Source organism: Juglans microcarpa x Juglans regia, chromosome 3D (assembly GCF_004785595.1).
Source record: "Juglans microcarpa x Juglans regia isolate MS1-56 chromosome 3D, Jm3101_v1.0, whole genome shotgun sequence".
Taxonomy (NCBI): domain Eukaryota; kingdom Viridiplantae; phylum Streptophyta; class Magnoliopsida; order Fagales; family Juglandaceae; genus Juglans; species Juglans microcarpa x Juglans regia.
Genome location: NC_054598.1, coordinates 2,680,402 through 2,704,134, shown reverse-complemented (window position 1 = coordinate 2,704,134; position 23,733 = coordinate 2,680,402). Strand labels below are relative to the sequence as shown.

At 37.4% G+C, this 23,733-nt stretch overlaps 1 protein-coding gene and 1 pseudogene across 1 annotated transcript; both read left to right on the top strand.

The window, feature by feature from the left end:
• Positions 1-11,513: 11,513 nt before the first annotated feature.
• LOC121255414 lies at positions 11,514-13,598 on the top strand. Its single transcript, XM_041155718.1, has one exon. The coding sequence runs from the start codon at positions 11,874-11,876 to the stop codon at positions 13,230-13,232; it is 1,359 nt and encodes a 452-aa protein (XP_041011652.1). The 5' UTR covers positions 11,514-11,873; the 3' UTR covers positions 13,233-13,598.
• Positions 13,599-20,031: 6,433 nt separating this feature from the next.
• Positions 20,032-23,491, top strand: LOC121255467 (annotated as a pseudogene).
• Positions 23,492-23,733: the final 242 nt, after the last annotated feature.

Here is a 23,733-nt window from a genome sequence, read left to right as displayed (position 1 = left end):
CCAAAGTCCTTTTAGTTCTTCCCAGAGAAGAATCAGTCTTACCAAAAAGGAAAACAATTCAAAGTCCAAACTCCATACAACGGCTGGATTATTTATTTATTTTTTTCCTTCTCTTATGGTGCCATTGAACAAGGACCAGTGCAGCAGCAGCTACTCTCTGTGGCCCATCAAAACGTTTTCAAGCGTCCAGTTGCCCAATATTTTACTGTGATTATGTGGGACTCGGCTGGCTAGGACTCTACATTAATATTTACTTTTAATATTGTGTCTGTCTCTTTTTGTATTAAACAATCTCGTAAGATTGATCAGACAATAAAAGCAATAGACAAAAACGTTTAAAAAATAGACCTTTACCCAAAAACTAAAAGAAACTAACAATGGAACAAACTTAATTTGACCCCCAGAAAAAAAAAAAAAAAAAAAAAAAAAAAGGGACTAGCTTTGTTGCCATGCATGATGCATGCAGGTTGAAAAACAGAGACTGCACGACCAAGCCCTCTGAGCGAGGTCAGACTGGTGGTAATGATAACTACCGGGTTCCAGTCTTTGTTCTTTCTATGGACGTACGTACGTATGTATAGCTTCCTAACATCCCATGCGAGAAGGGCGCCAGATCATCCTCCTCTGTTCCAATTTTCATTTTTAGTTTTTGGATGGTAAGATTTTACACAAGAAAAAGATAATCGAGTCTTGAATTTGCATCCTTAATTCGTACGTAGCCATCCCATATAATAATAAACTGGAAGAGGTGTTACCAAATCTAGGACCATGCATTTAATTCGCGTCGTCCCTGTCTATTACTTGGCTTAATTTATCAAGCGTTATGGAACTTTTTTTGGAGTCGTATTTCCTTATTAACAAATTTAAATCCTCCATTTGTTTTCTTAAGGCCAGATGCTATCTGCGTCCAATTTTTTATCATATTACATTTTATAATAACTTGTATAAAGTTTTATTGTAATATGTTATTTTATTTTGTCCTTAGATGTAATTACACCTTTTTGAGGTTCTTCTGCCATGTTTGAGAAAATGAAAGAAGGGGAAGAAGGTTATCAGATTCAATGAACCTGGCTCTCTGGTACCATGTAAGAAAAAAAAGGAAAGAAAAACTCAGATGGCAGCATAGAAAGATTGAAAGCAAGGCTTGTTGCAAAGGGGTATACTCAGCAGGAATGGATCGATTATCATGAGACATTCTCACCAGTGGCCAAGATGGTTATTTCTATTGCAGCTGTTAGGGGTTGGCATTTACATCAGTTTGATGTAAATAATGTCTTTCTCCATGGAGACTTAGAGGAGGATATTTACATGAACAAACCACCAGGTTATACAAAGGGAGGATGTTTGGGAACCATGAAAGTGGGGACATAAAACAACATGCGCAACAAAAAAAATGAAGGGAAAAAGAAAATGAAACTGCCGATAAGGCTTCTTGGTTATGCTATAATATTATGGTAATCTCATGGATTCTCAACTCTGTTTCATCTGAGATTTCTGTTAGTATTCTCTACATTAATACGGCACATGAGATCTGGAATGATCTCAAGGAGCAATTCTCTCATAAGAGTCGATTTCAACTCTTTCTCAAGGCCAGTTGATTGTTAGTGCCTATTTTACTAAACTGAAAGGTCTTTGGAATGAATTAATCAATTACAAACCAATTTCGGTTTGTTCTTGTGGAGCTGTTCACAAACTTAATTCCTATGTTCAGCAAGAGCACATACTTCAATTTCTTGTTGGTTTGAATGAGTCCTATACATCTATTAGGGCTCAGATCCTCTTAATGGATCATTTGCCTCTTCTTAACAAGGTTTTCAACCTTGTTTTACAAGAGGAACAGCAACGTACGATTTCTATATCTCCTGCATCTTCACACGACAATCATGCTTTTACTGTGAAGTATGATACTAATTGATCTGTGAAGCCTGTGTTCAAGAAAGAGCATCCTGTGTGCAAACATTGTGGCCTTGTTGGTCATGTTATTGAAAAGTGCTTCAAGCTTCATGGCTTTTCTCCTGGAAACAAATTCAAGCCAAGGCCGCAGTCCATGGTCAATCAAGTTGTCTTTGACAACACCTCTTTGGCTGCATCTCTATTTTCATTAATTGAGTCTCAATACCAGCAGTTACTAGCTATGCTTCAGCCGTCTGATCCTGTTACGTCCTCTGTCAATCCACCACACACTGCTAATGCAATTTCCTCTGTTTCAATTGCTGGTATAGACTTTTCTCATATTCTATCTATTTTTTCTTCCAATTGTGTTTTGCCTACTAATCTTGGTTTGTCTTCTTGGATTCTTGATTCGGGAGCCACATATCATATGGTTCCATCAACATCATTTTTTTCTTCCTTCATACCAGTCATTAACACTACTGTCAAGCTTCCAAATGGTCAAAGTGTATCTGTTTCACATACTGACACTGTTCACATTTCTAAGGATTTGAAGCTTAGAGATATTCTTTGCATTCTAGCTTTTTCATTTAAATTAGTTTCTGTTAGCAAGTTAACCTTGACTCTAATTTCTTCTTGTTGTTTTTTTTTTTTTTTTTTTTTTTTTAATAATTTTGTCTTTATACAAGACCTGAATCAATGGAAGCTGATTGGAGTGGGTAGGCACAAGGGAGGGCTCTACTTTTTGCAACAATCAGGCTCTTCTACTAGTGATTTACTTCAAACTCATTCTTTACCTGTAATAGCATCTAATTTAGCTAAACAATTGTTTGTTTGTTCTAAATCCTCAAAACATGCATTGTTTGAACTTTGGCATAATAGATTAGGTCATCCCTTTGTTTCTAGGATGAAATTTTTACATAAACTTATGCCTGATATGTTAGATACTGACTCTCTATGTCTTGTTTGTCCTCTGGCCAAACAAAAAAAATTGTCATTTCCTCATAATTCTCATATGTCTGCATTTCCATCTGATTTGGTTCATTGTGATGTATGAGGACCCTTTTCTACCCCCATTGTTGAAGGTCATAATTTTTTTTTAACAATTGTTGATAATTGTACACGGGCAACATAGATTTACCTATTAAAATGCAAGTATGAAGTTTCTTCTCTTATTCCTCAATTTTTTAAATTTTTTAAAACACAATTCCATAAATAAATAAAAAAAAAAAAATTCATACTGATCATGGTACTGAATTTTCTTTAACATCTTTCCTTTAATCTAAATGTGTTATCTATCATTTCAGTTGTGTTGAAACTCCTCAACAGAATTCTGTTGTTGAGCGTAAACATCAACACCTTTTAAACACTGCTTGGGCCTTAATGTTTCAGTCCAATTTACCTATTCATTTCTGGGGTGATGCCATTCTTACAACCACTCATCTTATAAACAGATTACCCACACCTTTGTTGGGAAATAAATCACCTTGTGAACTACTTTTTCAATCACCTCTCACTTATGATCATCTTAGAACTTTTGGATGTCTCTGTTTTGCATCTTCTCTACTTAGATTAAGATCTAAGTTTGATCCTAGAGCACGACAGTGTATACTTCTTGGTTATCATTTTAGTATTAAATGTTACAAACTGTTAGATCTTACTACAAATAATACCTTTGTGTCAAGACATGTCGTTTTTCATGAGCATGTTTTTTCTTTTAAATCTCATTTTCCTTTTGTTCTACCTTCAACTTCAAAGCATTTTAATATTGTTCCAGGTTAACCATCAATTTTTTTGAACATTATAATATGCCTTCAACTGTATCTTCACTTCCTGCTGAGAATTTTTTTTCACCAAATACAAATTCTTCCACTACCTCTCAAAACCATGCAGATACTAAACCACAACCCTCTTCATCCACATAAATTAATTCAGTTTCAGATTCATTCATAGAATCTGAAACAGTTTCTCTTCCAATTCGTAAATCATCTAGAGATAAGAGGAGCTCTTGGTTATTTGCAGCATTACTAGGGCAACTCTTTTACTACACACTCTACATCAAATTCCACAGGTTTTGTTCCTATACCAGTAGGCATTCCATATGATCTTAATCATTTTCTTTCTTATCATAGACTATCCCTTAAACATAAACCCTTTGCTTTATCTATTATTGCTGATATAGAGCCTGAGTTTTATTATCAGGCAGTCAAGCACTCTCGTTGGAGAGATGTTATGGCTGCCGAGATTCTAGCCTTAGAGAATAATAATACTTGGACTGTTACCTCTTTGCCTATTGGAAAAAAACCAATTGGATGTAAATGAGTTTCTAATATCAAATATAGAGCTGATGGTTCTATTGAGCGTTACAAAGCTTGATTGGTTGCTAAGGGGTATACCCAACGTGAATGATTAGATTATTCTGAAACTTTTTCTCCTGTGGCAAAAATGGTTACTGTCTGTACACTTCTTGCCATAGCTGCTGTTTAGAATTGGTCTTTGGTTCAACTTGATGTGAATAACACTTTCTTACATGGGAATTTAGTTGAGAAAGTTTATATGACACTTCATTCTGGTTTTCATACTAAGGGGGAGTCTAAAGTGTGCAAATTAAACAAATCACTCTATGGTTTGAAACAAGCATCTTGTCAATAGTTTTCCAAGTTTTCTAATACTTTTCTTGAACTTGGTTTTAATCAGTCTAAAGCTGATTATTCCTTGTTTACTCGTTCCAATGGTGCTTCTTTCATTGCACTTCTTGTGTACATTGATGATATGTTGATGACTTAAAACTGTTGTTGGACACTAAATTTAAGCTGAAAGATCTGGGTCAACTTAAGTACTTCCTTGGTTTGAAAGTTGCAAGATTTCCTAGAGGCATTTCCCTATGTCAACGTAAGTATGCACTTAAGATATTACAAGATGCTGGATTTCTTGGTGCTAAACCAACAACTTTTCCAATGGAATAAAATTTGAAACTCAGTAAAGACAGTGGTATTTTATTGGCTGATCCTACTGTTTTTAAAAGATTAATTGGTAGATTGTTATATCTTACTATTACACGGCCAGATCTCACATTCTCTGTTCATCGGCTTAGTCAGTATATGGATAAGCCCCGTGAACCTCACTTACAGACTGCTTATCGTGTTATGCAGTATGTCAAGTCCACTCAAGGACATGGTTTATTTTTTTTAGCTGACTCTGCTTTTCAGATCAAAGCTTTTACAAATTCAGATTGGGCTTCATGCCCTGATACTCGCAGATCTACTACGGGCTACTGTGTCTTTTTTGGAGATTCCTTGGTGTCCTGAAAATCTAAGAAACAACAAACAATTTTTTTATTATCTGCGGAGGCGGAATATCGTTCGATGGCCACTATAACTTGGGAAATTGTTTGGATTCTTTCCTTACTCTCAGATTTTAGAGTTTCTCATTCTAATAGTGCTCATTTGTTTTATGATAACATAGCTACACTTCATATTGTTGCTAATCCTGTCTTTCACAAGCGCACAAAACATATTGAGCTTGATTGCCATTTTATATGTGACAAGCTTCAAGTTAGGATTCTTAAGACATTTCATGTTGGTTTTCAATATCAACTTGTTGATGTACTTACTAAAGCTTTGAGCAGTCATCAATTCTCTACATTGATAGCCAAGATGGGAGTTCATTCCATTTACTCTCCATCTTGAGAGGGAGTATTACATTTTATAATAACTTGTATAATGTTTTATTGTAATATGTTATTTTATTTTGTCCTTAGATGTAATTACACTCATTTTACTCATTTTTACTTTAGCCTTTGTAGTATAAATACCTTGTATTATTTTACAATACTGATTGATTTCGGAATATACACACAGGTATTTTTTACATGTGTTTTACATTTAATAGATCATGTTCTTACAATATCTCAGAAGCTTCATCGACTTAATTATCCCCGGCCATTATTACATGGATTTCTAATTAACTTGCCAGTCATCGGCCGATGCTGGTGTGCTAGAAAAATTGACTACTCCGCAAAGCTTGATAAACTTCCAAATGCAAAATGAATCCAGATAGGAAGAGATCAGGGAAAAAAATAAAGAAAAGAGAAGAACGATGCACGAGGACTGTAAAACATCTAAAATATACTAGTACCCCATATCGATTATAAGAACATATATATATGATCAAACGAATTACTCCATAAAAGACGTAATGTGTGTGTGTGTGTGTAATATCCATAATTTAACACTAGATTAGCGATATCGATGCATCCGTATATGCCTGCAACACTCCCATGCAAGCAATATATAGTAATGGCCAGTACTGGGCAGCACATATATACAGATAGATCGATAGTAAAATCGCCATACTCATCAAGGGTTAGTGATTGCAGGGGGTGGGGAAAGGAACGGGATGGTAGGAATAGTCGGGACAGTAGGAACAGTTGGAATGCTTGGAAGTGGGGGCAAGGTGACCTTTGGGATAGTTGGAATGCTTGGAAGTGGAGGCAATACTGTAGGATTTGGCAGCGAGGGCTGTGGTAGTGAAAGCATAGGCGGCAATACTACTGTTTTAGGCAAAGGAGGGATTCCTGGCAAGGTTAATGGTGCAGGAGGTGTAATCGTTGTCGTTTGCAGAAGATGACGAGCTGCCTCGCTTGCATCGATGCTCGACAAGCACACGAGGGCGGATATGAATAATGCTAAGATGAAGCTGGGTTTGCAAGAGGTGGCCATGATCGCTGAAATCAATGAAGTTCAAAGGCGGATTCTTCGTTCACTAATTCAGCAAACCGATGAAGTGAATTTATATGGTGATCAGAGGGGATGATCATGTTAAAGGCCGTCCGTCACGCGGTTAATTGGTAATCAAAACTTTGCGTGATGCGTGCGGATCGGATGGAGACAAATTCCTAGTTAATTGGTTCACGACCTCCCTAGCTAACTTTATTTGACCAAAACGCCTTACGTTGTTGACCTATATATCATGTGATTGGGGCTTAGTTGAACAGATTCCTCCCATCCCTAGAGTCACGGCCTGTTCGGTTATCTAACTTGAGCCCACGACGCAGTTTTGATGCCACGACACGTGCGTACGTTGATCTCCGAATCACCCTTTTCTTTCTAAATTAAGCACTTATAACCCAAGTTAGTGCATGATGGACTCAGGACAGAACAGCTTTATAACCCAGCTTTTATCACTAACTCAAATTAATATAGATAAAATATGTGATAGAAAAAAAAGAGAGATAAATAATTAATAAAATATATATTTGATATATGCACAGTAATTTTCAAATTTAAAAAAATTTTTGAAAGTCACTGTAGCTAAATTTTAAATATTTAAAATTTAGCTAATCCATTGTGAGCATATTTTGTTCTCTAATAGCTAAATACTCAATAAATTTAACTTTTAACTAATCCAATAAGAGTACTCTAAGCCTGTAATTAGGTATATACACAGCTACTCTACTTGTTAAATTTTAGATAAACTCCACATTTATTTATGGCGTGTTTAGTCTAAAATACACCTCTTAATTGGCGTAGATTGCGATATTCTGCCATAGCTGCCAGATGAAATAAAATTAGAAAATAAAATGAGAGGTGGGTTTATTGTTGAAAACTTGCTTAAGAAAGGAAAAAATTAAAAGGACACTGCTACATGGACCGAAATTGTGACCGAATTCCATTTTTGTCTTCTATTTTGACTTACTTTTTTCTTTTTCTTTTTTGAAAAATTAGTTATCTTTTATTCATACAAAATAGATAAATAAGAAATAAAAAATATATATTCGGTCATCCATTTCATTTGTTAGTCAAAATAGCATTTTTCCTAAGAATAATTAGGGTTGATGGGTCGGCCTCGACATCATACCCGCCCCCGCGTGGAGCCAGGCTGGAAATCCACCAGCCCAAGTAGATGGGCGAGTTGGCTGCTTAAAAAAATAAACCTATGGGTGCATGCAATGATGCAGGGGGCAGGTGGGACTACCCACCCGCCTGGGTTTCACCCGTCCGACCCGCATGTATACAAGGAAAAAAATCCAAGTTCCTTTTCATTAGTCCATTCTCTCTTCTCTCTCAGTCCCTCTTGCCGTTCATCTTCACCTCTCATCTTTCAAATCTCATTTATTTTTACAGATGAGATAAGATAAGTTGAGATTAAAATTAAAAAGTTAAATAAAATATTTTTAATATTATTTTTATTTTAAAATTTGAAAAAATTAAATTATTTATTTTATTTTATATTGCAAGTTAAAAAAATTATAATAATTAGATGAGATGAGATGAGATGAGATGAAATGAGATATTTTCTGAAAACAAAAATCTCTTCTCTCTTCTTCATCTCCTCCTTCATCCTTAGCCCCAATGATGCAACAATGCAACATGTCTCATTCTCTTCCTCTATTTTTTCTTCTTCAAGATAGTGATATACCCATGGGTCATGGATCTATACAGGTCGTGAGCATGGTTCTTTGCTCAAACCCATAGTCACGATTGGTTGAAGTTCTTTGTCCCGAGCCACCGATCACAACATGGTCGTGGGTTTGCTCAGAGATCCACGGCCATGATAGGCCATGGGTCTCTACGAGTCATGGTGTACATCGCTGCAGTTTGATTTTTGTATTTGAGATTTGGTTTAAGAATTTGATAGATAGATCTATTGATTTTGTGAAGGAATTTATGAAATCTACAAATCTACATTATTTGATGGATTCAATATGATTTGCAAGGCCATCCGTCCGCCAAGAAGTCGAGCAGAGTTGCTCACCGAAGCGGGATGAGACCAGATGCCGGGGTCCATATGCAACCCTCCGCCCATGTAGGTATTAGGGGCAGGGTGGCCAGCTGCCCGCCCACTAGAGGTTGGAAGCAACCCTAATAGTAATTATTCTTGCCACTTAAATGTTTATAATTATGAGGATTTATTTTTCTTCTTCCATTAAGAATTTGTAATTTTGTTTTCTTTTATTAATTTCCTCGCAATTCCACCAGATTTCGAACCAACGATCTCACCCAACAACTCAGTCTTTAATTAAGGTGTGGTACCATTTTACACGAGAGTAGTGTTAATTGTACAGTTTTACTCGCAATGTACTAATATAGCAGTCCCACATCGTCACTGTCAACGTTTAAATTTTGGAACAGGGGAGAGTTTGAAATTCAAATCAGACCTATTTCCCTCAAAGTCAAAGTTATCTTCACTCTCTTTATTCGACGTGACAGTATTGACATCAATACGTAATGCTTTGTGTGTAAAACTATATAGTACAACCAACGTTAAAATTTTTTTTTTTTTTAAAAACTAGCATTATTCTTTACATAAAACCAAAAGTAAACCCATTGAGATGCTTATTACTTATTAGTGATACTTGCCCAATGAGCAACCACGTAAACGTTAGCACACATGTTATTACTTGTAATCTAGAGTGGTTACTATGAATGACAAAATGTTCTGTTTCGGATGTTATTAATGCACATGAAGTTTTAGGATTTTATACCTTTGTTCATGTGTTCCTGTAACACCAGTAAAGGCTGAAAGTGGCACAAGAGGAACATTATGAAACCAAGGAAACAACTCCATATTAGGAACTCAAACTCGTACGAGCAAACAAACAATATAAACTGAATTAAATGATCAAGACAAACTACGTATATATGTAAAGATCAACTGCAACAAACGTGAATGCCTCGAGTATTAATTTGCCCAGCGATGGAAGAATTAAAGACAAGAAGGCCTTCGAAAACTAACTGCACTGTATATCGCCCTATATAGACCACGAAAAACTCCATGAACTGAAGAACTTCGACTGAACTTCCTCAAGGGCTGGTGGTTGCAGGTGGGGAGAGAAGAAGGGAATGGAAGGAAATCCAGATGGAATGGTGGGGATAGTGGTAATGGTTGGGAAAGGGGGCAGGTTTACTTTTGGGAAAGTAGTGGGTACGGTGGGGAAGCTGGGAAGCGGAGGCAGAGTGGCGGGATTAGGCAGAGATGGTTGTGTTGGGATTTTTGGGACTGGGGGCTGCGGCAGTGTAGGAATAGAAGGCAAAGGAGGCGGCAATGCTGGTTTAGGCAGAGTGGGGACAGTCGTTTGTAAGAGTTGACGAGTTGCTAGGCTTACATGGATGCTGGAAAAGGACAGAGCCATGAAGAAGCCAAACAGGAAGTAATTGCAAGAAACCATTATTAAGGTTGAACTAACAAGGTTAATTTAGAACTGATGGAGCATGAACAGGAGTGAGCAATCAAGAACTCTGCTTTGGGTTTAAATAGCCAGTTAGAAATGTGTGGAGTGTTCGTCCATGATGTTTGTTGGTTGTGTATGGATGGGAAAAATAAACTGGATTTTCTTCCATGTTAGCTCACCTCCTTGTCCATCACTTACTGAATAAATATCATGTTGGTTCACCATGGTCTCCATGCTGCCGATGCAAAAGAGTTTGTGGATACCATACGATAAGATGGGTAGTCTTGAAAGTTACGCAATAAATAAATAGATACATCAATCTAAAATATTCAATAAAAAAAATGTAATTATTTTTATAATTAGTGATATGGATATATTTGTAACTTAACAAAGGGATGTTAACAAGTTTTTAACTTTTAACGCACTGTTCAGAATACCATTCATTTATAATATAGAGGAGGCTACTCATCATTCCACACAAACGAAACCATAAACCTCTCTTGTTACTATATTCTGATGCACTCCATTAACAGCGACGGCATTGTTCAAGCGCTTCATTGTCGATCTATTATTCGTTCCATTGTCCATTTTGACCATCGATGTTGCCCTAAGCAGCTCCTCATCTCTTTGAAATTGTTCAACCAGCTCTACCAACAACCTTGCCAGTCAAACCCACTTCACCTAACCAAACTACCAACCTTCGTCCTTCAATTCTAACCATTATTGCATCCCAACCCCGCACAGCCCACATAATTAAGTCCTTTGCCTGCACTGCAAAACTTAATTTGCTAATTAAAGCCCACACTCCCCGACTATTCCCCACTGTCCTAATCTGCCCCAGCCCACAACTTTGGTGTCATACCCACTTCGCCAAAGTTGACGCTGCTACCTTTTTTTGCCATAGCCCATATTACACCTATGCCTACTATAGTCTATCCCCAACTATCCCGTGACAACCCACATTGCCAATAAAGCCCACTGTCGTAGACTTGGTTACCCAATTAATTTACAGGGTTCGCACCACAACGAGAACAAAAGAGGTGTTAGTGTCGAAATATCACGCCTTCTATTTTCCAAGAAGGCAATGGTCCTTACTGAATGCTAAACATAATCACAATAATAAATGTACGGATCCACAAATTAATATGATTTTATATAATATATTAGATATATTTTATAATAAAAATAATTTTACAATTTAATATAATACATCAAATTATATTAATTTATAAATTTTTTTTTTATAATTTTTTTTTTTAGTAAAACATTTCTCCACCAGACTTTGTTAGAACTTGCAAAAAAAAAAATATATATATATATATATATTTTACAATTTAAACGGTCACATTTGATCTTACGTTGGAATGAACCAAAAGGAACGGTGTTTGACCGTGTACATAATCATATAGCAAGATTCTGGTACATGTTCGCCAGCGTCCAAAAGTGAATTAACTCCATAGCGAACTAACTCCGGCTGTACAACAAAAGTGGCCAGAAGGAACCCTCTTCCCAAAGTTGTAACACGCTCACTCTCACTCCACCAACGGATAAAAACAATTATCTAACATACGGATTTACTACGCACTGACTAAAATGCCCTCAGAACTAAATCATCCCCAACCCCAACTTAACACAAATCCCCCAGTCATTTCTGACAATCCCCCGGTCCTTTTTCGTCTATCCGAATTCTCACCTTCATTTCCTTCACTCCTTTCCAACCACAGTCCTCAACCGACGAAATCCACTGTTAGAGAGAAGGCGAGAGAGAGAGAGAGACTCTCTGTGCGTGCGTGTGTGTGTCTGAGCGAAAATGGACCCTAATAACAACGGGGCAGAGGCGGCGAGGTGGGTGAGCATAGCGGAGAGGCTCCTCATCGCACGTGACTTGCACGGTGCCAAGTCTTTCGCGATCCGAGCTCGTGACTCCGACCCGAGTATCCGGATCGAGTTCGCGGACCAAATAATCGCAGTGGCCGATACCCTCATCGCCGGCGAGACCCGGACTATCAGAGACCAGCACGACTGGTACGCCATCCTCCAACTCGCCCCGCTGACTCACAGCCTCGACCTCATCGCTACCCAGTACCGCCGACTTGCCCTCCTCCTCCACCCGGAAAGGAACCGTATCGCCTACGCTGATTATGCTTTCAAGCTCGTCTGTGATGCGTGGTCCGTCCTGTCCAACCCTTCTAAGAAAGCCGATTACGATAACGCGCTGAGTGTTAACTCCGCCTCCGGATCGACTCAGCCACCCCACCACAAAGAGCAGCAAGAACCACCTATGAGAAAAAGCCCTCGAACCAAGGACGGAAAAGCGGTAGTTGAGGAAGATGGGCCGAGTTTCAACAACGTCGCCGAGTCAACTCGTCAGCCTCGGCCTACTGCTGAGCCGGCTCGACAGAAAGAGTCGACCCGGAAGACTCTTCCGACTGAGCCGGAATCCTCGAATTTCTGGACGGCGTGTCCGTACTGCTACGTTCTATATGAGTACCCTAGGGTTTACGAGGACTGTACTCTTCGGTGCCAGGACTGTAAGAGGGCGTTCCATGCGGTGATGATACCATCACCGCCGGTGACGGACAAAGACACTTATTTCTGCTGCTGGGCGTTCTTCCCGCTGGGACTTTCTGTTAATGCTAAAGACACGAGCGGGTCATCGAAATGGACGCCCATCTCGTCAATGTTCGCTTGTCCTGTTCAAGCAAGTGGATCAAACCGAAACGTTTCGAAACGGAACAGTGGGCCGTGGGTTTATTACGACGACGAGGAAGCGTTACAGGAAATCTCTGAATCGAGTGAGGATTCTGACGATGAGTGGGGGAGTGGTAGGAGGAAGAGAAAGGCGAAGAAAAGAGCCTCCGCGAGCGCAAATGCGAAGAAAGTGCAGAATGACAGAGTAAAGAAGGGGCAGCCCAATATGGGTATTGGTGAAAATCTGGATTCTTCCAGGGCTGATTCGAGTAAGAGAGCGACTGCTGCGGGAGGTGCGAGGAAGAGGGGCACGACGGAGTTGGGGAAATTGGATTTGAATGTGGAGTTTAGTAATGAGGCGGAGGAGCCCGTGCGGGGGATTAGTGCAGGGAATGGGGAGGAGGATAACATTGAAGGGATTGGGTTTTTTGAGGGTCTTGATGAGTTCTTGAGTAGCTTGCCGATTCTTAAAGGCTAAAAAGGGTTGCTTGGTGAAGTAAGACTCGATCCTTTTCTTGTTGCTGTTCTTGTTTTGTACGATTATATTAAGTGGAGCTGCTGTGCATTTTGTCAGATGTGTATCGTTTAGCCAATCTTTTATATAATTCCACAGCAGTTTGCTCCCAGTCTGTTTCGTAACTGCTATAAGGAGGATTGTTTCCTCCCTGTGATTAGCCTCTTGTGTAAGACTCGATGACCGAGTTTTTAGTAAAGTTTGGTAACAACGGTGCCCATGAAGAGGACCAGGTTGGTCGGAACCTTTATTATCGTCTCTTCAATAGCTTTCTGTTAAAGTTACTCAAGACGATACTCTAAATAAACACTAATTAACTTCTAGTTTTTATTTGAGTGTTGTCGCTTCAATAGCTCTCTACCTATGTTCCTTTAATTGAAAAAGATTCTCTTCTCATGCTGGGTGGTCGTTTTGAGATTAACATCAGTAGTACCTTACTGAACAAAATTTTTTAGTAGTCCGGTCGTGCAGATCAAAGTGGCATGGTTGTTCTATGGTGACTCCGGGCCTTAATACATTGAGTTACTATGTTTTAGGGCATGTAACAGATTTATTTGCATCGTTGTTGCCGAACAGCAAAACTTAATTTATTGAACAATCCCCTGCTAGTGTTTGACCTGGTATATTGGTGTTTTCAACAATATCTTGTCAATTTTTTTTTTCTCTTCCTCTGTTCAGCTCAAATATACTTAAAGCATATGAACTTTTTGTTTGTTGTTTCAGATTCTGTGGCCCCATTGTGTGTTTCTTGTAGAAGCAGACTTACTGATACAGAAATTTTGTCTTTGATCAAAAGCTTTTATGATCTTAAAGAGTTAGAAGCCAATTAAATCTGCAAAAGGATATACCAAGCCCTCTTTCTCTCTCTCTAACATAATATTCCCACTTCTAATATTTTTCTGTCAATGTGCGTGCTTTCCTTATTAAGATTAATGATCGGATTCAAGTACATCCAGTTTGTGAAATACTATTTTTGACCAAGTGATCTGGCCATAATTCTGCTTATTTTTAAGTTCTATTTATTTTATTTGGGTAAGTTATTGAGGAACCTGATTGTTTTTGAAAATATTGCTCATCTTTTTTCTAGTTCTTTTGCTGATAGTAAAAAAAATCATTTGTCTTGGTGTACTTTTGTGATGGTATTCTCATTCTGTGTTTTCTTTTCAATGAAAGAATTCATGCAGCCTACATAACACTTTACTTGACGCTCATTATATGCTAATTTTTCAATGGTTGCAACAAAAGGGAGTTTCATTGTCTGGTGCAGTTGTAGAAGTCTCAGGTTTTCAGGAGCAAGTACATGGGTATGAGACTTTTGAGTCTTATTCTTGGTCATGTGCTATTTCTTTTTATCGATCAAAAAGAGTTTTGTTGACAATCAAAACTCTCTAGTTTAATTTAGAGTTGAATAAACTGTCATCAATAAAAATACATCTCCAAGGAACTTTTGCTATGTGAAACCTAGTTATGCTGAAAGTCATAGTTTTGGTTGTGATATGTTTTACTTGCTTTACAATTTTCCAAGATTGAAAATGCAAAATAGTTTCTTCTCTTCAAAAAATTGCCATAAGACATGAAAATCAAAATTTAAATGTATTAGTGTTCAATTCTATGCTGTCTTGATCTTAAGTTGAAAATGAATGGACCCTGATGTAATAATCCTTATGCTTGTTTCTTTTCCCAAATCTAGCTTTTATCTAACCACGTTAGTTTCTAGACCAAGCATTTCTCTTTTTATAAACACAACTGCAGATCACCTTAGAACCTCAGACATTCTGTGTGTGTAAAAGCTTAGTTGGAAACTCTCCAAAACAACTCTGGATATCCTTTTAGAAGTCATATTTTCTGGGAGTTGGTGAAAAGAGGTTCTTATTGCCAGAGAACAAGTGTGGGTTGATAAAGGATCTTTGCTTTGTCAAGAGAATGGACAATTCAAATTGCAATGGTAGTTTTGACCCGTCTCCTGCAAATAATTACACAACAAAGTGGCGGTTCCTGAGACAGAGTGACTCAAACATGATAGAAAAGCTGAGTATATAAGCATACCACCTTTGATTTGTACCATGTAACCTGACAACATGTATGAGAAAGTAACTGGAGTTTATGCTTCATGATCTTAAACCTGCAATCCAATGCTTATATCATCACCTGAGTACCATCATTTGCAGCTAATCAAATTTTAAAGAAATCATGTGAAAATTACTGTACAGTTGATTTCCCAAGGCTTCACATTCTTGGTAGGATTCTTGATACACAGTATGGAGTCTTTACACTTTGTTCTAACCATTGACAATTTATATCGAACACCATTCTGCCTATTGGCACTACTTTCTCTGGTACTCTCAATTGTCCGTGCAGAAGGAAGCTGTGCTTGTGTCATCTCTGATGCGAGCGGTGCGGTACCCTACTCTGCTTCTCTCTTCTGCCCACATCTGATCAAAGTTGCATATGGCCAAGTGACCTTATATTATGAGGTAAGTTTTTCTCAACTTAGTTCTATGACTGAAGTTTGGATGTCAGTATAAGAATGTAACGTACTGGAATCTTTACCTTAGTCTGCAAACTTGTATAAATCATTCATAATTTCTTATAGTTTGACCCATATAATAATGATCATCACAGTGCAGGCATGTTCTTACTCACGAGTCCTCTCAGATTCTCATTGCAGATTTACTTTTTCTCTCATCCAGTTCCCTCCAGATGAAGAACTAGGAAGCTTTCATTCTCTGCATATATATGTCCATTACAGAGAAACAATCTGCCATTCCAAATTCTAATGCGATAACTGATCTTCCCAAGCCCTGAATTTGGCTTGACATTAGAAAACACTTTCGTCTCTTGATCAGTAGCTGTTCCCCCGATTCTTTCGTGGCAAAGGATATTTTTCTTTTGGTTCCTTGACTTTCTCGTTTCTCCCCCCTTGGCACCTCTCACATTTTGTTTCTTCTCTACTTTTCTCCTTATTTTTCATGTGTTTCCCACGTCATTGTCGCCAACGCGGCACGCTTACCGCAGTTGACGTTAACGTAGCACATCGCTTAGGTACTCCTAGTCCTATTTTCACGTGCTTCTTTACTGGCCTTTTCTAGTGGTTATCATCGCGCTATTCAATTTTGCCAATGCGGCTTTTTTGATGTGTTTCACGCGCCGTTAAGATAGACTCGCCGAATTTAGCACGCGCTACATCTACCAAGTCTGGATCCGGCCCACAATAAAAGAAAGCGCATGAGTTCGGTCCGCTTGAATTCCTCGACCAATTCCTGCTTGACCCATTTCGAAAAGGGTAATAGTAGTGGATAGGGCTGTAAAAATAAATTGGAAAATCGGATCAGACCAGTTGGTTTGGTCTGGGACTGATTCCTCTATTTAAAAAACTAGTCATAACCAGTCTGGTCTTGATTTTATGTTTTCTAAAATTAGACCGGACCGATTCACATATTTATATATTTTTAATTATTTTTTAATATTATATATAATATTTTTTATATTATATGTAACTTGTATAAATTATAATTATATATGAAATAGTGTTATATTATAATTTATAACATAAAGTTTTAATTTTAAACATGAACATTTATTTGATTATATGTCTTAAATATAAAATATATATTAATTACATTTTATGGCTTAATATATTCTGAATACATCCCTTTTGATAAATATATAAGTTGAGGAACGCTTTGGAGCGGTCCGATTGGCCTTAACAACCCTCAATGAGAACCTGCCATATCAGCAAATCTACTTTAAGTATGATGAAGCTTATCACACCATATATCATATAGAGATCTCCTTATCACACCTGATGGGATGAATCCTTCAGCAGCCCTCTATCATTCAAGCCGTTGCAGAGTGCACTTTTTATAACAATTTATATGGGACAAGAGGTAAGCGAAAAATGAAGAATTTTCAGCAGCTTTTCCCCATGATCATATTTCCAAATTGAAAGATTACCAAATTGAACAATTTAATTTGTTGAAGATAATAATAAAGAAAAGAGTGGGCTTTATTACTACTCGCAGAGCTTGATCAGTTGCTTTTTCTAAGTCTGCCTTTTCGCCTAGCTCTGCTTCTCTTCTCAAACAAGCCTTCCCCCTTTGGTGATCGAAGCCAAACTCTTTCGCAACTTTAAACAAGTCTTGGAACATAGGATGCTTCAAGTAGGATATTGGAACCATGAAGCGCTTCTTCATCTTTTTCTCTTTCTCTCCCATGTATAAGGCAAAATGGCCTTTTGGAACATTGATTAGCACGGTACTGGTCATTAAAAATTGATGCTTAGAGGGAGACCACCTTTGAATAATTTACTTAGAATGAAGAATCGTCTCCAGTAGACTAATACCCATTTTTTGCCATTGCTACGTCAAAGAGATGAATTTGCAGAGATTTTTTTTTTTTTTTTGTAGAAGTGATTAGGATTTGCTGTAGTGCGGCTCCATTGTAGTTTAGATGGGAAGTCTACGTGGCATCAATTTATTGGGAGGCCGTTCTTTCATAGAGGCCGGTCGGATTGATTATAAGATTTAACTCATATTAGTAATACTTTTTTTTGATCGGTAACTCATATTAGTAATACTAATATACAATAGTATATTAAGTACTATATTATCCCTAATATGTAGTAATAGCACTATACCAATAGTATTACTATATACTAATAGTATTAGTGTATTACTAATATATATATATATATATATATATATATAAGTATAAGAGATTAGAGATTTAATATATATTAAAAACTGAAAAACTGGTAAAATCGGAAGTATCGGTTTAGGAGGGTAATCGATGAAGTATTGGCTCTTAAAAATGTAAAACAGGTGTATAACGTTTTGGTCTCAAAATTTGTCCAAAACCGGACCAAACCGGATTGGTTACATCCCTAGTCGTGGAGTGTGTGTAATCGTTTTGAAAAAGAATGAGGTTCATTATTAAAAAATTAATTTTTTTTATGCAGATCTCGTATTTACTTACTTATTTCAAAGGAATTGTGCGGTATTTACGCAATTCACGATTTCAAATATCATTTCTAGAATCGAGGTTGGGCTCAATTTGACCTACCAAATCTGAAAATTTAAAAAATTAAATTGAGAAACGAATTTTCTCTCTTTTTCCAAAGTCTTGGGACTTAGAACTTCAATCTTTCCTTCTGGGAATATGATCACTCAGGCCGAAGCAGCTTTGCGTTATGGACTCTGCACTTTTCGGAATCAGTTTTGTTTCCACAGAAGAAGTGGTTCTTTTAAAAAATAGAAAGAATAATTGGGTTGTTAATGTACTAGAGTCTAGAGAAGAAAGAAACACCACCACAAAATTCCTAGTCGCTAAGAACACTTAAAAAAAGTCGTAATTCTGAATTTCTTATTCTTCAATCATGTCATAACTCCTCAACCCGAATTATAAGGCACTTTTGGTCTTCGATAAATAACCAAATTTGTAAATCGATGTAAAAAATACATCCTAAATGCAGTCAAAATTCAATTTACAGAGATAATTTCTCTTTTAAATTTAATTTTATCATATTAACAACTTGTAGCGTGTGCATTTATTTCATACAAACTTGAAAGTATAATGATTAAATCTCGAGCCACCAATCCCCCCCCCCCCCCCAATATATTATAGATATGCGTAACCTTTGCTTCAAAACTAACATTCTCACTCTTGAGATTCTTTCTAACATTTTACTCGCACTCTTTTATATTTATTCTATATTCACTCTTAGCCTCGTTTATTTTTACAGATGAGATAAAATGAATTAAGATAAAAATTGAATAAAATATTATTAGAATATATTTTTTTTAATATTATTTTTTTAAAATTTAAAAAAGTTATATTATTTATTTTATTTTGTATGATTTAGAAAATTTGTAATGATTAGATAAGATGAAATAATAATAGTTATGAAAAACAAATGAGGCCAAGCGATGGAGCATTGGAGATACGATATTATTGAAAATTAAAGATAATTCGATAGAAATTTTCAACTAAATAACAAACTCTAGGAGTGGGCAGTGAGGGCCCACTCCCTGCTACCCCGCCCTGCATGGAAGTCTCCTAGCGGGGCGGGCTGACCCCAGCGGGGCCTTGCCCCACACTCCACTTGGCACCCCTCCCACATTTTATATAAATATATTGTATATAGATATATACAATTTGTTAAAAACTTAAAGTTGAATTTAAGTCAATGGATTGCCTTAGCATCCTGGACCAATATTTATATAGGAGGTTAAGACAATACAATAATCATACTTAAATAATGTGGGATTTAACAGATCAAAAATACAACTCTAATGAATTTATATTCTTTTTAAATGTATACATTTTAATTTATAATTTGAGCCTAAATAAATTTTAGATAAAAAAAAATTTATAGACCCAATAGGTCATTGGGTTGAGCAGGGGCAGGGCGGGCTACGGTTTCAACCCTACCCCTGCTTCTTGGGGATGGGGTTTGAAACCCTCCCCCGCATGGTGCGGGGTGGGGGGCAGGGAGGGGGTCACCCTGCACTGTATGGTGCGAGTATCACCCCTAACAAATTCTTTATTTTTTAAAGATCAATTAAAGTTTGTAAAATTCGGAATTGAATTGACAAATCAAATTTTGTGACATGGTTTAATGGAAATAGATAAATAACCCATGAACTGCAAACCAACGTGTAGAAGCACAAGTTTAAAAAACGGTTATAGAGTCGCAGGAAAAGATAAAAAAGAGGGCAGACAACTGTAGGGTTTCACACGACCTTTTAAAGTGGAAAGTCCCACAACGTGGTGGAGCACTGGAGCTTTATTGCCCGTAAAGTGGAATGGAACAAACACTTGGCCCATTTCTTCGAACTTCGGTTTCTCCGTCTTTCTTGGAGACACAGACAACTGTTTCTTGATCCAACCAACCGACTCATCTGCATTTTCCTTGTTTTTAGTTTTTAATACCAATGCTTCTTCCAGATCCACTCGCTGCCACGTTCATTCCAACACCCGCAGAGTCCATTTCACCTTAGACCTCTCTAATGGCCACTCCTTCACCAACCTCCTTTTCGCAGCTCTTCAATTCTTCCCTTGATGCTCGCAGAACTTCATCAAAGATATTGACAGTAAGTTCCGGCATGCTCTCTCTCTCTCTCTCCCGGAGGTTACTCGTTCTGTTTGGTTTCGTTAATCTCTTGCCGTTGACAACAGATCTTTTGTCCTAAGCTGAAATCAGGAGAAACTGAGCAGACCCATGTGAGAGTATTTACTTCTTTCAAGTAAGTTGGTTTTAAATTTTTAATTAGTCAACATGTCTTTCAGTTTCAATCTCGTATATCGATCTCTTAATATAAACAATAAATAAAAAGTTTGGGAATTCCCTCTCGTTAATGATCACTTTGAACTGAGAATTAGAAACTGGGCCTCAAAATTCACCCTACATAATGGTGATTTCATTTTTGGTTTGTACAAATGACATTTCTTTTGGTTCGAGTGCCATCCCTATCCTCTGACACAAAAACATGTCTCCACATGAATTATAAAAATCAACCGCTTTAATTGTATGCCTATGATGCTTGCAGGACTAGTCCACGTACCGAATGTAAGGCTTCAAAGGTGCCTCCAGGATCGACTCTGAAACTTGACAATAGAAGGGTGGAGAGCTTGGCTGAAAGTGAAAATGGATGTGATTTATTTGAAGATCTGAAACATCGGTTTCTGAGATTCAAAAGGCGTAAATTTGAGTAAGCCGCAAATAACTCTGGCCTAAGGTTGTAGGCTTCAAACCAATTAGTTTCTTCTAAAGTCACTTATATTAACTGCGCAGGGAAAACTTGGAACATTTTCAAAATCTTGCCCAGGGTCAAGCACCGAAGGTGATATTTTTTAGTCCTCATTGTTTATTATTTATTACATGTGCTATATAAATGTCGGGAACATATTGGACGGATAAGCCTTGGTTTTTCCCTTTTTATATTTCCTGAAGTGTCTGGATAGGTAGCCTGTTAAAACTAACAAGTTGCGGAACAGTTCATGATTATTGCTTGTGCAGACTCTAGGGTTTGCCCCTCAAACATCCTGGGGTTCCAACCAGGGGAAGCATTCATGATCAGAAATGTAGCAAATCTGGTGCCCCCATTTGAGGTGCATATTTCATTGCATTTGGTTTATTTTGAAATTCTATTTGCCAACAGGTGAGCATTGTGGCCACAAAGCATAATCCCTCTTCCTTTTTCCTTCTTTGTATGCGCAGGGTGGACCCTCAGAAACAAATGCCGCATTAGAATTTGCTGTAAATTCTCTTAAAGTGAGTATTTCATACCTAGATTTCTAGTGCGTAGGATTCTTTCTTTCCATGAATCATGTATCCTAAAAGCCTTTGAAAAACATTTTATTGATGGTGAGGGTGACGAAGGCAGCATAACAGTTCACTAGGCACTCGGAATTATCTGTAGTCGGGATTGATCAATAAAATTCTCTGACAAAAAACTTAGTTGCAGAGTCAGTTAATGATAGGTAAAGTTCTGTCTGTAATTTTTACGAAAACTTTTGAAGGAAATATTTCAGTAGGAGAATGAAATTCTGTCTGCAAGAAAAAAAAAAAAGTTATGAAAAAAGAAGTATATTTTTTCATTGCAAAGTTGTTAGAAATAATTCGGGACTATGAATTCAAGCGTCAAAATATATCAAATCATGAACCATAACCTTAAGCCAGTTTTCTGCGTGGGAATTGCTTAGAAATTGAAAAATATTCATTGGTTAATTCACTCTGAATCTTGCATCTTTAATCTGGAGTTTTTTTTCCTTTCTATGAGATGATATAACGACATAAGAGAGGCTCAAGCCACCACATATAGGTCAATACTCTAAAAAGACTGGTTAATGGTACAATTGGAGCCCCTTCAATTCATTATAAAGAGCAAAACCTTCTCGCTTCCAAACAATGCAGAATCCCATTTACTACCAATACACTCTCTTGGTACGGGGCTCCAAAAATGACGAGTGATAATTCCTATTGCAGGTGGAGAACATACTAGTTATTGGCCACAGTTGCTGTGGAGGCATTCGTGCCTTATGAGTATGGAAGATGAAGTAGATTCAAGGTAATTAAGACAACTGTACCCTTTTTCTTACTAGCCTTTGCATATATCATTAGGTACATGACATATTAGTACTTGGCATAGCTAGCAGTGGATATTTGTTTTTCACTTGGCTGAACGTTTCTATACAGTAGCTTTATTAGAAGTTGGGTTGTTGTTGGAAAGAATGCGAAGTTAATCACAAAGTCTGCAGCTTCGAACCTAGGCTTTGACCAACAATGCAGACACTGTGAGAAGGTAATTTCTTCTTTCATCCTTAATTTAAAAAATCAAATCTCATGGTATTACTGTGTGATATAAACAAGTATTCACATCCTTATTTCTGCAACAATGTAAACGTGTTCTCTAATAATAGGAATCGAGAAATGATTACTAGGTTAAGAAAGGGCACCTTTTGGCACAAAGACAATCATTCTAAATCATAATACAGTCAGGAAAAGAGGGCACAGGTACAGGGTGTGGATTATAGCGTTGTGGATGTGCAGGTGAATGAGTTTCAATGGGTGAAGCTTGTGAGCGGAGGTTTTAGAAACGCAGTAGAATACTATTTCTTGAAATATATTGATCCTCTTATAAGAGTTGGGTCTTTGTGTGTGACGTGTTAGTACACAAGCTTTGTGCAAATACAAAATTCAAGGCAATTATTAATGGAAGGTGCTCTGAAAATAGAAGACAATATTTCAGATTTATGAGAAGTTCTTGCTTCTTGTGTCTCAAATGCTCTTAACACGTTTCTATAACTCTACTACAGGAATCAATCAACCACTCCCTGATAAACTTGCTCACTTACCCATGGATAGAGGAAAGAGTAGCTAAAGGAGAGCTCTCAGTTCATGGCGGGTACTATGACTTCATCGACTGTACATTTGAGAAGTGGACAATGGATTACAAGGGAAGTAATTGGGAGAAAAATAGCAGATTTGCCGTCAAAAACCAATTTTATTGGTGCTGAATTTGGATTAAAATATGGCAACTGGACTGAATTCTTTCTGATTGGAAATTCCTGTTGTAAAGTATCAATCCTAAGTTTGTACCGAGACGTTTGCTATTTGAAAGGACCTCTTAAGCCAGCTTCGCTGAAGGGGTGGTAGCTGCTTTTAAAGTTGTGGAATTGACTTTTGATTCTACCACAATATAATCTTTGTTTCAATTGAGAAAGATGAAGTCAAGCTTGTAAACATGGGCTGCCTCAGATGAAGTCAGCTAGCAACATCGTCATCATCAATAAGCCTGCCACGAGCGGGACATATGCATTGGCGCAGAGCTTTTCTATCAAACACACGTAATTGGAGTAATTACGACCTCTCAATGGTATTAGTTTTGTGGTTAATACATATCAAGTTGATATTTAAGGTTTTTACGTGAATAATGTGTTGGGTGTATCGATAATCGAGGTTGCA

What these genes read in the sequence shown, in the direction of transcription:
- LOC121255414 (XM_041155718.1), top strand. Translation starts at nt 11,874, where the DNA reads ATGGACCCTAATAACAACGGGGCAGAGGCGGCGAGGTGGGTGAGCATA.